The following is a 14,127-nucleotide window of genomic DNA, read 5'->3' on the forward strand; positions in this document are numbered from 1 at the left end:
TTTTAATTAAGCACATACAGTAGTATTGCAATTTGAATACGCAACGGAAAACAATCACCTTTGGCTTAGGAAGGAAGACGGGTTCAATATGATGCTTGGAGCACGCACAACATATCTTTTCAGAACACTCGATCACACCTCAATCATTTCTTCAAAAAGACTGCATGGAACCCAAAATGGTAGCCTTCAGAGAAAGCTTTAAGAGGTGCTTTATATGCCTACATTTTACAGAATGTTCTATGAAAGAGCTCAAACCAAAACCATTCTCAAGTAATGCATGGTATCTGTAGATGCCACACGCTAATCTGTTTCACCTGTCCTTGTGATTGTCTCCACCCCCTCCAGGTGTCACTTATTTTCCCTGGTGTATTTATCCCTGTGTTTCCTGTCTCGCTGTGCCAGTTTGTCTTGTATGTTTTCAAGTCAACCAGTGTGTTTTCCCGTACCCCGTTTCTATGCTCTTCTTGCTTGTCCTCCCAGTTTTGACCCTTGCCTATTTTCTGGACTCCATTCCCACCTGCCTGACCATTCTGCTTGCCCTGACCTCAAGCCTGTCTGCCCTTCGGTACCTCCTGCACCCGCAACTGGTTTTGAGCTTTTGCCTGTACACGACCATTCTTTTGCCTACCTCTTTTTGGATTTAATAAACTTCAAAGACTCTTACCATCTGCCTCCTGTGTCTGCATCTGGGTCTCGCCTTGTGCCCTTATAAGATAACATAATAATCAATTATATCAATTTGACAGTCTTTCATTTACTTTACAGCTCCCAAATGTCAAATTTGTCCTCCACAAGAGTTGGATTAGCGTGCCTTTCTTTGAAGAAGGCTGTGACAATTGACACCTGTGAAAATTCTAAATACTCAAACTTAAAATATAATAATCTAAATTTCAAATAGTTTGACTAATTTATTAATCTCTTGTGGACAAATGCACATAACATCGAGCATCTGACTCCATCACGTGAGATTTTTCTTCTGGGTTTCCAAGATGACTCATTAATCTATCTCAAGGCGTTTAACTTGACTTCCCTATCTCTCCTGTTATGTGGCCCACCACCCCACGTCATGTTATCTTTCCTGTATATGGTGAATTCAAAATAAGGATGTGGCTGGCTGTTCAACTCAAGTGGCCCTGGAACCTGAGCTCCATTTCGCCACTCTGTTCCATCTGATCCTGTCTACACCAGTGTCTTATGGAAGTCTTTCTGGGTGCTGAGGCTGTGTGGTGAGTGGTGAGTGGTGTTGCTCTCTAATTGATGTTCTTTATCTCTGAATCATGCTACCTACCAAACCTTCGGATTCACTTGAATCTAACAGAGGAGAGGGGGGGGGGGAATAAAACACAATATCTGTTATTGGTGGGTGAGTGAGTGAGTGAGAAGCTCAGACTAGGACATTTAATCTCCCTGTTCAACTGTGTGGATATGTCAAATGATTTACTTATTGGTAATTTAATAGGATTTAGTGACATATCATCAGTACATGTATCTAACTTGAAATGTTTTGAATCAGACCTGACATCATGACCTTTTCAGTTTTAATGTGACAATTATACAACAATTTTGGCATCACTACTAGCTGATCACTATCTGCACTCATACTACTTATACTCTTTTGGAATATTAATGGAAGAAACAGAGTATATCTCTCATTCTTGGATAGGTATAAGATGTTTATGTGCTGTCAGTATACGCAAAAGAGGATGTGAAAGAGATTGTTTTCCTCTTTCTGCTCTGTTGTTTTTATGACAAATTATTAGTCATTGAGAGGTCTAGTGTCTCAGGTCACCTTCCAGCAAAGAAGATACCTCTAATCGAAAATAATTAAAGGGCAGATTGTCAAATAGTGATTTGTACATATCTATGATATGTTCACCAAATTAACTAAAAGTACATTTGAAGCTTTGCGGAGAAAGAGAAACAAAAGGAGAAATAGTCATAGCTTTAACTTTGTCAGCCTGTTAGAGGATATTGCCTAATCGAGAAAGAGGGACTGTTGTAACATTTACCACAATGGCTTAAGAGAAGAACACGTTTAAGGGGAGACAGAGGAACAAGGTATAGAACATGTTGAAATATTTTATCTTTGCAACACATCCGTTACACAACAAAGGGTGTCAATCTCTCTGAAACAATAACATACTTTGTGAGAATAATGTGCCATTATAGGTAGTTTGGGGAACAACCTTTTTGGGCAAAAAAGTCCACTCCATACTTGTAAATTACATTATAAAATCCAACCATTCCATGGAATGCCTGTAGACCTGGCATCTAAAGGTACTCAAACATTTTACATAAATTAGGCTTGTTTATTGACCATCCTGACATATTTGTATTACACTGATAAGTTAGCCCATAGAAGGAAAATATATCATAACCCTGCTTTCCTTTAATCGAAAACAGGAAATTGGCATTCTCATTTGCGTTCACAAGCATACTAAATAATGACGCTAGAGAGCGACATGCTAGCCGGTGACAAAATTAATCACTCCAAATGTAATAACTTTTTTTCTGTCCGTCTCTCTCTGTCACTCTCTCGCTCTCTCTCCTGACACGCTCTGTCTGTCAGTCTATCTCTCTGTCACTTTCTCTCTCTCAAGGCAGCAAGGGACATTTAGGAGCCATAGGCAATTAGCTCCCTGCAATAATAATAAGGCGAAACTCTGCATAGGAGGAAGAGCGAAGTGGAGGCCTTTATGTAGACAGCTGATAAGCAGTAAATAGAAGAAGACTTCAATGGCCTCGCATCACGCATCCACTACATAGGTTGCGTCCCAAATGTTGGGAATAGGGTGCCATTTGGAAAGCAGACGTCTTTTCCGTCCCCTACTCTAGGTCAAAAATATACAGGTTAGGACAAGAGGATTCTAATATCCCATAACTCTTTGCATAATTGCGGAAAAATCAATACAATGGGACCAGCAATACGAGCAAAAATGACTGGAAGTTAATGTTAGCAGTACAGAAAATGTGTCATCAAAGTGGAAAATAAACACAACTGTAATGAATTTCATCTAACTACTCAGCAAACACATGGCATAACTGTTTTACTGTCATTCTATTAATTTAAATGTTTTTCAGATTATCTACAGCCAATTTATTACTTGATTTTCAGACCGCTGAATGGTAACCAAATTCAGAAACACATTTCAATTTCCACTGGTCTATCGCAGTTATTTCCCTAATTCAGTGATTTTTAATATTAAGTGATAAATAATTTGTCAACGTTTCAAAACCTGCAGAGCCTTGGTAGACTGGCAGAGAGACAGGCAGGTTTGAGAGAGGGAGGAAGGGAGAGGGAGAAAGGGAGAGAGGGAGATCTCAAGGATGTACATGTCACCGTCCTCAAACGAACAATAATCTAATTCCCAACATACACTCTCATTGGTCATGGCATTCTCCATCTTAGCCATGAGGGCCTAGTTACATTTCACCTAGTTGGCATATGTATTCTAGCCAAATAACAGTAATGGGGGCAAGGTTGTGATTGGTCCATTGCCAGAGGGTGACAAGACGTTTCACAAGGATGTCATTTTCTCAGTTATTTTCCTATTTCAGTGATTTTAAATATTAAGTGATACATTATTTGGCAACTGTTCAGAAACTGCAGAGCATGGCATTTTGAGTGCTAGCTGTGCCACTAGAGATTCTGGGTTTGAGTCCAGGCTTTGTCGCAGCCGGCCGCGACCGGGTTAAGGGAGGGTTGGGCCGGCAGGGATGTCCTTGTCACATCACTCACTAGCGACTCCTGTGGCGGGCCGGGCGCAGTGCATGCTGACACGGTCGCCAGGTGCACAGTGTTTCATCCGACACATTGGTGCGGCTGGCTTCTGGGTTACGTGGGCATTGTGTCAAGAAGCAATGTGGCTTGGTTGTGTTTCAGAGGACACACGGCTCTCAACCTTCGCCTCTCCCGAGTTCGTACGGGAGTTGCAGCGATAGTACAAGACTGTAACTACCAATTGGATACCACAAAATTGAGGAGAAAAGGGGGTGAAAGTAACAAAAATAAATAAATAAGAAACTGAAAGGCCTTGGTCCACTGGCAAAGAGGCAGGCAGGTTTGCGAGGTTTGTAACCAGAGAGAGAGCAAGAGAGAGCAAGAGAGAGCAAGAGAGAGCAAGAGAGAGCAAGAGAGAGCAAGAGAGAGAACGAGAGAGAACGAGAGAGAACGAGAGAGAACGAGAGAGAACGAGAGAGAGAGAGAGAGAGAAAAATCAAGGATGTACATGTCAACACCCTCAAACAAGCTATAATCTAATTCCGAACACACACTCTCATTGGGCATGCCATCCTCCATCTTAGCCCTGAGGGCCTAGTTACATTTCACAAGAGGTTTCACAAGGATGTGGTTTTCAGTTGCCTGTCACCAGTATGTGCCTTCTCAGCATGGAGATAACACAGGGGTTGTAAAAACAAGAGTCATATTCATTAGGCACCAAACGGAAGAAAAAGAAGAGAGACAAGCTGATCTTGTCCAATAAGAAGCACTCAAATTTCATTTTGCATTGCATAATGTTTTGCGGCAGTGTACCTGAAGGGGACAGTCCCACATGACAGAGAGGAAATAACCGACCTCTCTTTTTTCCTCACAGAGCATATAGAGACACAAGCATGACCTGAGTGAATCGGCTGATGGCCATCTTGCCATTGGTGATTGGCGCACTCTGATCTTTAGACTTTAGAATCAGTCTTTAAGTCATTAACAAATTTCCTATGACTGAGGAATTGTGAGTATCCCAGTGTTTTTTTGTTTGTCATAGACAGCTGTCTAATCTTTTTTTTCCTCGTAATTTCCGTGTGTCAGTTGTGGATGATGCATCTTCACTCATGTCAGCTTGTAGTGTCAAACAATACCTTGTAGTGTCAAACAACGCCTTATTCCCAGCAGTCCTGCAGCAGGCAATGAGAGTGGTAGACAGGTTAGAAAAAATATAGTCATTATCATTTCCATTACAATTTATACACTGTTTTCCATCAGTAAGAGCTCTGGAATTTCAAATGTTGTTTTGATTCCATTGAATGCAATGTACTTTCACCCATTCTTCTTCAAAATCACTAATTTCACATCTTCCCCTCTCACAGGTTTGTATCACCATGGCATCAGCCTGGATAACAATGTTTGCCACGCTGCTGCTGGCATTTGTGAACGGAACGAAAGATGGTGAGTGCTGTCTTTGTAATAAATAACCTTCTCTAAATGGCATCACCTTGCCAGCAGTAGCACAGACAATAGAATAGACACTTCACATCCCATTGTCTTAAAAATGTTGTTTTGAATTGCAAATCTTGAAGTGATCAGTGTAATTTGAGTTTCACTGAGACATGCAAATATACAGTAGGTAAGAAATATGGAGCTCTCTCACAATAAGCATTTTATTTGGTGGCTTAAAGAGACCCTTTTCTACCTTCTCCCTCAATGTTGCTGATGCATTGATCTGCTCTTGGCTCTCTTTCCATTCCTGACAGAGGTTCACACGTCTCCATCTGTGCGGGTACACACTTCCACCCCTGTGGTGGCCTTGGGGTCACCGGTGACTGCCTCTTGCATCATCAGAGATGACTGCCCACTCATAAAGGGGGCAGTCTGGCACCTCAACCACATTGTCTGGCACCTCAACCAACGCCTTATTCCCAGCAGTGCTGCAGCCAGCAATGAGAGTGGTAGAACCTCTGCAGCGGCCAATGAAAGTGGCTGGATCTCCACCGTTTTATATTCGGTGGCCAATCAGAGTGGCTGGAACTCAACAGTGTTTATACCTAGCTTCACGGACACCAAGGGATATCTCACGTGCTGTGTCCTCCACACCTTCCCGTGCCAGATCGTAGGAGCAGTGGAGATAAGAGCTGGATGTGAGAGATGTTTTTTTCTTTCTTTGTTTCTTTCTTTGTTTTGTTTATGCCTGTTCAGTGGTGTGCTATATGTATAGTCTACCATAGTTCCATTATCATTCATAGTAAGGGATATCCCTTACCCCACATAAAAATATTACAGATGGGACCATGGTAAAGAATGGCATTTCTTTATTTTTTTAAATGTTTGAATGAAAAAATGCAGGTTTGTCTTGTAGTGCTACACCTCCCTGGTTTCCCTCATGTCCAACATCTAGTATTGAACATGCTGTACTTTCATTTCAAGGAGCAGTTCTGAGAAATCTGAGCATAAAATAAGAATTCATTCCAATGTTTTTAAAAGGTGGACTTCGCTCTCACACAGTCAGGCACAGTGTCTGTGCATGTGCACGGGTTCGCCTCACGCTGTCACAGCGTGTAGCCACACGACCGAAACAGCTGTGAAGTTGAGCCTCGTGCTTCAACTCTCCTAGCCATTGAGAAAAATTGACCCACTATGCTGTTTACTTTCTGCGTCTACTTCATATCGCTGAGTCTACCTTTACATGTTTTCAACATACGTTTTACCTCAGATAAAGAATAAAAACCTGAACTGATAATGAACAGTTCAGTAATGCAGTTCTGAAGATGTGATCATTTTCTGTTCCAAAATCAAATCAAATGTAATTACAAAGCTCTTTTTACATCAGCAGATGTTACAAAGTCGTTATACAGAAACCTAGTCTAAAACCCCAAACAGCATGCAAGAAAGATGTAGAAGCATGGTGGCTAGGAAAAACTCCCTAGAAAGGCAGGAATCTCCCAGGCTCTGAGGGTTGAGCGCTAACTAACTTTTACACTGTTGCTCACCCCAATAATTGTTATTTTCATAGTTCCACCCCCAGCACCACAGAACCTTAGCTGCCTGACTAACCTGACCAAACCGGAAACCCTCTCATGCCAATGGGACCCAGGACAGGACACCCACCTGCCCACACAGTACACTCTCTACACTGAGATCAGGTAACAAGTGGCTATTGGTGGAGAACAAGTGCATCTGTTGTATTTTTAGATTTACATGTCAAATGTAAATGTATATTGTAATTACGATGCTATTTTTTCTTGGATAATCTAGCTACTCTGCCTCTCAGGGCCACTGTAATATAAATGCCTGCATATGTGTGGGGGTTATCCAAAGAGAACCAGTTTAGATGTTACTTCCACAATGCTTTCTGTGGCAACCTACTAATATCACTATGCATAGGTGTGGAGGTTATCCAAAGAACTTAAAGGGGAAGATGCGTAACTGTGATTTGCTCAAGAAGTTGTATTATTTCTTCATCTTAACAGGGACTTACCAGAGAGCAACACGTACATGCTGCCGCCAGGGGTACATCACTACAAGATACCACGGACCGGCTTTGTTCTCTTCTCAGAGATAGAAATATATGTCAAGGCGGTGAACGCCTTGGGTCAAGCCACCTCAACACCTTTGCTTCTGGAGCCGATGGAGTCAGGTAAGGAAGTAGTGATTTGGGCCGTGATTTACAGAATATGGTGTCCATATTAGGACAACCTCAGTCACACCGACTTGGTGTCACTTGTGACTCTGAAGCTGTACTAATACAGACACTGTAAAAAGATAGTTATTCTGAAGCTCACTGTATTCTTTAAACCTAAAACACAGAACCTTATGCACAAGTACTTTGTGGCATGGTATTGAGATTAAGCTATTCACATCATAGGAGTTCTAATATAACTCTCATATTGCAGCCAAGTTTGACCCTCCAAAAGTTATGAAGGTCCAATCAGAGCCAAACAGGTATGGCTGCCTAAGGCTCAGCTGGGGTCTCTCTGAACAGCAAGCGTGGGTGACCACTGTGACCTTGGAGGTGCGGCTGAAAACAGCAAACAGCAAGCAGTGGAGTGAAGAACCAGTAAGAGAATGTCCATTTCCTAAGTGTCCACATACTGCAACCGTTTGAACAAAAATTATTTTGATTAAACATGAAAAATAAATGATCATACCAACTGTACTAGGTAGCCATAAAAATAATGACATTACTGTGTGTTTGTGTGTGTGTTTGCGTGTGCATGTATGTTTGTGTGTGCGTGCGCGTGCATGTGTGTTAGGTCCCAGTGCAACGCTTGATACGCCAGAGACCCATGGAGGTGTGTCGTCTGCTCCACGGGACAGAGTACCACATCCAGATACGGGTCAGGTATCAACAGAGTCCATGGAGCGAATGGAGTAACAGCAATACTGCAGTCACGCTTGAGAGGGGTATGTCCTGCATCAATTCTGTTTAATGTAATGTCATTTATCACTCCCATGGTACAAATCTTTTAATCTATTTCTTATTCCTCCATTCATTGGGCTTACTTTTCACTCTGTGCTAATGAAATGTCCTACATTTTCTATCCCTCTTTTTACAGGTCTGGTAGAATGTATGTATTGACTAACACTATTCTCTTTGGAAGTGAATGTATAGCCTACACCTGTCTAGTCTGGAAGAATTCTTTGCTTCTCCTCACAACAAAGTTTCAAAATGGACACTTCTGCTTCTTTTCAGCTCCCACCGGACGACTCGACTCTTGGATGAAGGTATCTAGGGAGCAGAGTCAAAAGTCTCTCAGTGTACACTTGTTTTGGAAGGTGAGAACGACACACAGAACACATTCAAATTTGACACATCACAAACTTTGTTTCCTGTGATAGTGGTCCACACAACTTGCCCTTCCTCATTCATCTCTTTTCTTCCTTTTGTAGCCATCGAAGCAGTTCCGTGCCAATGGCAAGATCCTGTCCTATGTTGTCTCGCGCCAGAGACAACCCCTGAAAAAGGGACAGTTGTGCGTCACATTGGATAGCCACTGTGTTTTCCAGCTTCCTAGGGGCACAAGGAAAGTGTTCCTCAGCGCTGGGAACGCTGCAGGGACATCCAGCCCTACGGAGGTGGAAGTGTTTCAACACAGGGGTAAAGCTTTATTAATAGTTAGAATGTGTATAAAGGGATATATTACTCAAACTTTTAACATTTTGTTTATTAGTCCACTGTTAATAAAATCCCAATAAATAGTATGTCAGTAGTACATTTTTCAAGATAGAGCACTTTCAGTTTAGAGTGAAGAACGAAATATCCCTGTTGCTGAATTCAAAATCATCCCCTACATGGTAGGCACTCCTGTAGATCTGAGAGGATTGCATAAATATCAGCATTATGGTAATAGCTTCCTCTGATTGGCTGGGTGGAAATGTCACCATATTTCATCCACCTATGCAATCCTCTGATCTAGGCCAGGGGTCAATTTAGAAATCAGAATATATACATAAGCAGAAGTGTATGTGTGTTATGTCAGTGTCCCTAACACCCTATATAGTGCACTATTTTTGAGTCCTATGTGCACTATACAGGGAATATGATGTCATTTGGGACTCAACCTATGGGTGTTTAAGCTTACCTGTGACATATTGTGTGGTAAAAATCTCTATCTGTCTCCAGGTCTGGCAGCAGTCTCTGACGTCATTGTCCTTCCTCATGATGAGAGCTCTCTACTGGTCCAGTGGACAAGCATACATTCATCCAGTGTCACAGGCTATGTGGTGGAGTGGAGGCCATTGTGGAAAATGGACCCTGCCCACGTCTTGTTTGACCACATTGACAGGAATCAATCCAGCACTCTAATATCAGGTATGGTTTATGTCAGTTATGACGGTATACATTCATAATGCACACTATGTGGTTTCATTCACCTGTCATGTGTCTCTAGTTCTGTGTTAGAAGTTTGTGGGAGGACTATGTATGTACGTCTTTTATGTACAATTCTCCTGGCTGCACAATTCATTTATCTGCAGGGACAATAACGTTTTCATTGAATTGCAGCTACGGTATCAGCTTGTGAGCGAGTGTGTTCTCTAGTTTGTTGTTTGAGTTGATTTGTGCAGACTTTTTTTCTTTACAGGATTTATCCACATACTATGAATTGATGAACTTGGATCCACTGTTATCTCTTTCTCCTTGTCTCCAGAGAGCATCGAGCCATACAATCCCTACGGGATCTCTGTGTATCCTAGGTATAAGGACGGGATTGGCCTTCCTCAGACCGTCGAGGCGTACTCTAGACAAAAGGGTGAGTCGGTAAACACAAACCCTTATACCTTGGACTTTGTAAGATCTTTACAAGATCAAGGGAGGTGTGGCAGGCTTCCTTTGAGTCAATGTGCAAATTAGCTGCAAAACATACCGATGAAAGGTGGTACAATGCTTCCCTCTATTGGAGACATATAGCAAATTACACTTCCGCATACTGCTACCACCATTACTATAAGCTTAATCTACTCTATTTATATCAAGCGCCTACATTATAGCTCTTTGTCAGCATGACAACACCAACAAATCAAAGCACTATTAGGTTTATGACATTATATAATTGATATGGTAATCACCACTACTTTTATTGCCATTTAATCCATATAGTCCTTAATGTCCTCCGTTGTTTATGGCAGCCCCATCTGCCGCCCCAAATCTGAGGGTGAGGGAGACGTTGCATTCTCGTATTGAGCTTACCTGGGAGGAGATTCCACTATGCCAGAGGAATGGGATCGTGCAGAGCTACCAGATCTTCTACTGGGATGAGCAGGGAAACACCAAAGGTGGAAAGATGCTTATTGTGATGCTGTTGATGATTCACCATTGATGATACAACTGTAGATGACTGAAAGTTCATACAAAAGCCTTATTTTGCCAGGCTGTCATTGTAAACAAGTATTTAGGTCACACTGTATTTGGATAGTCTAGATGCTCTACAGATGGTCATAAGATCAACTGCTTTCTAAGGTTATGGTTAGGTTTAGAATAAGGGTTAGGGTAAGGGTTAAGTTTAGGGTTAGGATAATGGTAATGGTTAAGATTAGGTTTAGAGCTAGGGTTAGTAGATAGTTAGTGGAGCATCTACAGATGGACTTTCCAGATAAAGTGTTACCAGTATTTATTCCCAACTGACTTGCCTAGTTAAATAAATGAACATGTAAACTCATACTGCAGTTGCTGTGTCACTCTTTTACAGTTGTGACTGCTGAGCTGGAAAACAGGAGGGTGGTTCTACGAGAGCTCGACCGTTCATCCTCATACAAAGCCTTTATTATGGTTAGCACAGGTGGCGGGAGTCTGAACGGATCAGAGGTTACACTCAAAACTGAACCAATAGGTTGGTATTAGAATTTTGTCAAAAAGTAAAGTCAATCAGTGAAGTGCTTTAAAATAAAAGTAATGTGCGGTGTTATTTGAGGACTAGTTTCGCTTGCCAGACTCATGGCGCTCCACCCTATGTGAGGTCAGATACTGTATCAGGAAATTGTCTAAAACATATGTCCTAAATCTAAATACATATATTTTCAGATGCCTTTGCTATCATCTTGATAGTTCTTTCCTCTGGTGGTGGGCTGTCATTGCTCATCATTATCTCAGTTCTGGTCTGCTTCTCAACACATGAACGGTGAGAACTCAACATTGACTTCATGTCAGTAAATACTTGTGTGTTTGTGCTATTTAAAAACAATACACGTTTCTGTTCTTATCCGAAGGTTGAAGATGTGCTTTTGGCCCAAGATCCCCGACCCTGCCAACAGCAGCATCAAGAGGTGGACCACATTGGAGTCAATGCAGGTGCAGTATTAGGATTATCATGACAAACCATGTAATGTGTGTTGATAATCCCTAAACACAAGGGTTACTAATCTTTTAGGCATTTATGCATCTATTCTATTTCATGTTTCTGTGGTTTGACCAAGGAGAGACATGTTTATTTTTCTCTTTGAAGGATATTCCCCCTGTTGAGGACATGCAGGAATCCAGCCTGGTCTATCTCTCCCATCTCAGCCTCCTGGACCTGCCCAAGAAGGGTCTCGAGAAGAGGGGTGGCGAGATCACCGATGACCCCTGGTGCCGCTGCAGTGACACCAGTGACCCGGGTGAGTCCATATGTGGCTCCCCCCATGACCTCAGCCCTAGCTACATAGGGTCACACCAACACTCTGTTCCGTATGCCACTGTGGTCTTTGATAGCCCATACTCAATTCAGCCACCAAGCCAATCCCATGCCTACATGCGCTCAGAGTCCACACAGCCACTCCTGGAGGAGGAGCTCGAGGAGCCCTCTAGCCCAAAGGAGTACCAGAATGTTCCCGTCCGTGGGACATCTGGGGAGCAAGTTTCCTTTAGAGAATGCCTGAATGACGGCCCAGGAAGGGGAGAGATATGCATTCTTTGGGATGACTTTCCCTTGCTTAGGGCTTTGGAAATGAATGATGTTCAAAGTGAATAATCAGTGGTATTGAGATTTTGAAATGTATGCAAGATATGTGAGATGTATGTCACAGAATGGCAGATACATGTTCAACACCAATGATGTTTTCAAGACAGGGACAACATGATTGCCCAGTTTGTGAATGTTAGTGCTACAAAAAAGTGCATTGAAAAAGAGTAATTAATGAAGTTCATATGTGTTCATGTTGATCAATATTTTGTCTCTTCTGGTCTGATGTAAAGCATAAAATAAATGTCTGATCAATACATACAACTCTGAACATATTGTCATTTATAATGCTAATACAGAGGCACCAATAAATTGTCCAGAACAGTTATTGTATGCTGTTTTCATGTACATTCCCTTATGTCTAAGCTTCTAAGGCAGGGATCCCCAACTAGCGGCACGTGTGCCAAATTTGGGCCATGGTTGGTTTTATTTGACCCCCCAAGTTGTCTGAGCAAAAAAATCATATTGTTTTATATTTCTTTTTTTAGCATTATCATTGTTGGACATAAGACTGTAAAAAGACCAGAAAATCATCTCCAAGTGATTTTAATTTTGAAATCTTTTCCCATAGTATTCCCATGCACAGGGGCGCAACTTTCACTGGGGACATGGGAGACATGTCCCCCCCACATTCTGAAATTCAATTTTTTGTCCCCCCAGTTCTATCTTTGCCAGTTGATACAAAAAACGTCAATAGTGTGCTTTAGGACCATGCGGATGCCTCTGAGCGGTCGGGAAGGCAGTTTTTTCAGTGCAATGTGAGTTTTATTTGTGAGTTTGGCAACGAAACGTTATTGATCTGTCAGTTTCCGTAGTTAATTATCTACTTTTCACACTGACACAGTAATAAACAGCTCTAACGTTAAAGGCCTCACTGTTATGGTGTACAGTAGAGATCTGTGGGACCGATCTCTTCATCCCACTCCCACCCCCTACCTTAAAACTTCTTTAGGGATAGGGGGCAGTATTTTCAAGTCCGGATGAAAAGCCTTGCCCAAAGTAAACTGCCTGTTACTCAGGCCCAGAAGCTAGGATATGCATATAATTGGTCGATTTGGATAGAAAACACTCTAAAGTTTCTAAAACTGTTAAGATAATGTCTGTGAGTATAACAGAACTGGTTTGGCAGGCAAAACCCCGAGGACAAACCATCCAGAATTTTTTTGTTGTTGATGTCACTGTGTTTTCAATTAGATTTCTATTGGAAGCCCAATTTAATAGGAACCTGGTTGCAGTTCCTATGGCTTCCACTAGATGTCAACAGTCTTTAGAAATTGGTTGATGTTTTTCTTTTGAGATATGAAGAAGTAGGGCTGTTCTTTGTAAGTGTCAAGCAAAGTGGACTCTACTGTTTGGTGCGTGTGAACTGGAACGCGCTTCACATTGTTTTTGTCCGGTATTGAACACAGTATATTCCGTCTTAAATTTTATCGATTATTTACGTTTTAGGATACCTTAGGCTGGATTAGGAACGTTATTTGAAATGTTTGGAACAAGTTTACAGGTAACTTATTACTTAAAACATTGAAAACCCCGAATTACAAATTCATTCTCCTAACACTAGCTAGCTGGCTAATGTTAGCTAGTCAGAACTTGCTAAATAGTGATTTTTGTAAATGAACTTCGACAAAAGAATATGCACTAACGTTTGTCTCTACATTAACTAACATATTCCTCTCAATTGTAAATTTTTTGCTTGACTCGTTAAGACAACTTACATTTAGTTCCGCTGTAATGTTTTGTCAGCCATCTTTGTTGAATGCCACAAGGCAAGGGTGGCTCGCATCAACATTTTTCATTGGAACAACTCGATATGATTGGTCATATAAAAAACTTGGGACCCAAATGCATAATGAGTGCTCTAACTCCCCCTTGTGGTGGTCTGGAGCGCTGAAGCCGTGATGCTGGGTACCTTTATGTCCCGCGGTGCTCGCAACTTTTAAAGGAGGAACTGATCAACTGATACAATCCCCCAAAAAA

At 41.7% G+C, this 14,127-nt stretch overlaps 1 protein-coding gene across 4 annotated transcripts; it reads left to right on the forward strand.

The window, feature by feature from the left end:
* Positions 1-1,104: 1,104 nt before the first annotated feature.
* csf3r (colony stimulating factor 3 receptor (granulocyte)) lies at positions 1,105-12,406 on the forward strand. Of its 4 annotated transcripts, none has more exons than XM_038977110.1 (17): positions 1,105-1,233; positions 4,596-4,730; positions 5,086-5,164; positions 5,470-5,853; positions 6,726-6,855; positions 7,183-7,349; positions 7,606-7,769; positions 7,966-8,116; positions 8,406-8,488; positions 8,603-8,810; positions 9,336-9,524; positions 9,862-9,963; positions 10,340-10,486; positions 10,900-11,040; positions 11,232-11,328; positions 11,417-11,498; positions 11,653-12,406. In XM_038977110.1, exons 3-17 carry the CDS (start codon positions 5,098-5,100, stop codon positions 12,154-12,156), a joined length of 2,616 nt encoding a protein of 871 aa, XP_038833038.1. In that variant the 5' UTR covers positions 1,105-1,233; positions 4,596-4,730; positions 5,086-5,097; the 3' UTR covers positions 12,157-12,406. The 4 variants fall into 4 exon arrangements, with proteins under 4 accessions (XP_038833038.1, XP_038833039.1, XP_038833040.1 ...); XM_038977111.1 differs by having other exon boundaries at positions 1,110-1,226; XM_038977112.1 differs by lacking the exon at positions 4,596-4,730 and having other exon boundaries at positions 1,115-1,233.
* The last annotated feature ends 1,721 nt before the right edge of the window (positions 12,407-14,127 follow it).

This window comes from Salvelinus namaycush, chromosome 37 (assembly GCF_016432855.1).
Source record: "Salvelinus namaycush isolate Seneca chromosome 37, SaNama_1.0, whole genome shotgun sequence".
Classification (NCBI taxonomy): Eukaryota; Metazoa; Chordata; class Actinopteri; order Salmoniformes; family Salmonidae; genus Salvelinus; species Salvelinus namaycush.

Bases quoted from the DNA above. Each gene is read 5' to 3' on its own strand.
- csf3r (XM_038977110.1), top strand. From the start codon at position 5,098: ATGGCATCAGCCTGGATAACAATGTTTGCCACGCTGCTGCTGGCATTT. The intron at 8,489-8,602 runs GTGAGAACGACA...TTCCTTTTGTAG, and splicing joins GTGTACACTTGTTTTGGAAG to CCATCGAAGCAGTTCCGTGC. The intron at 11,329-11,416 runs GTGAGAACTCAA...TCTTATCCGAAG, and splicing joins TGCTTCTCAACACATGAACG to GTTGAAGATGTGCTTTTGGC.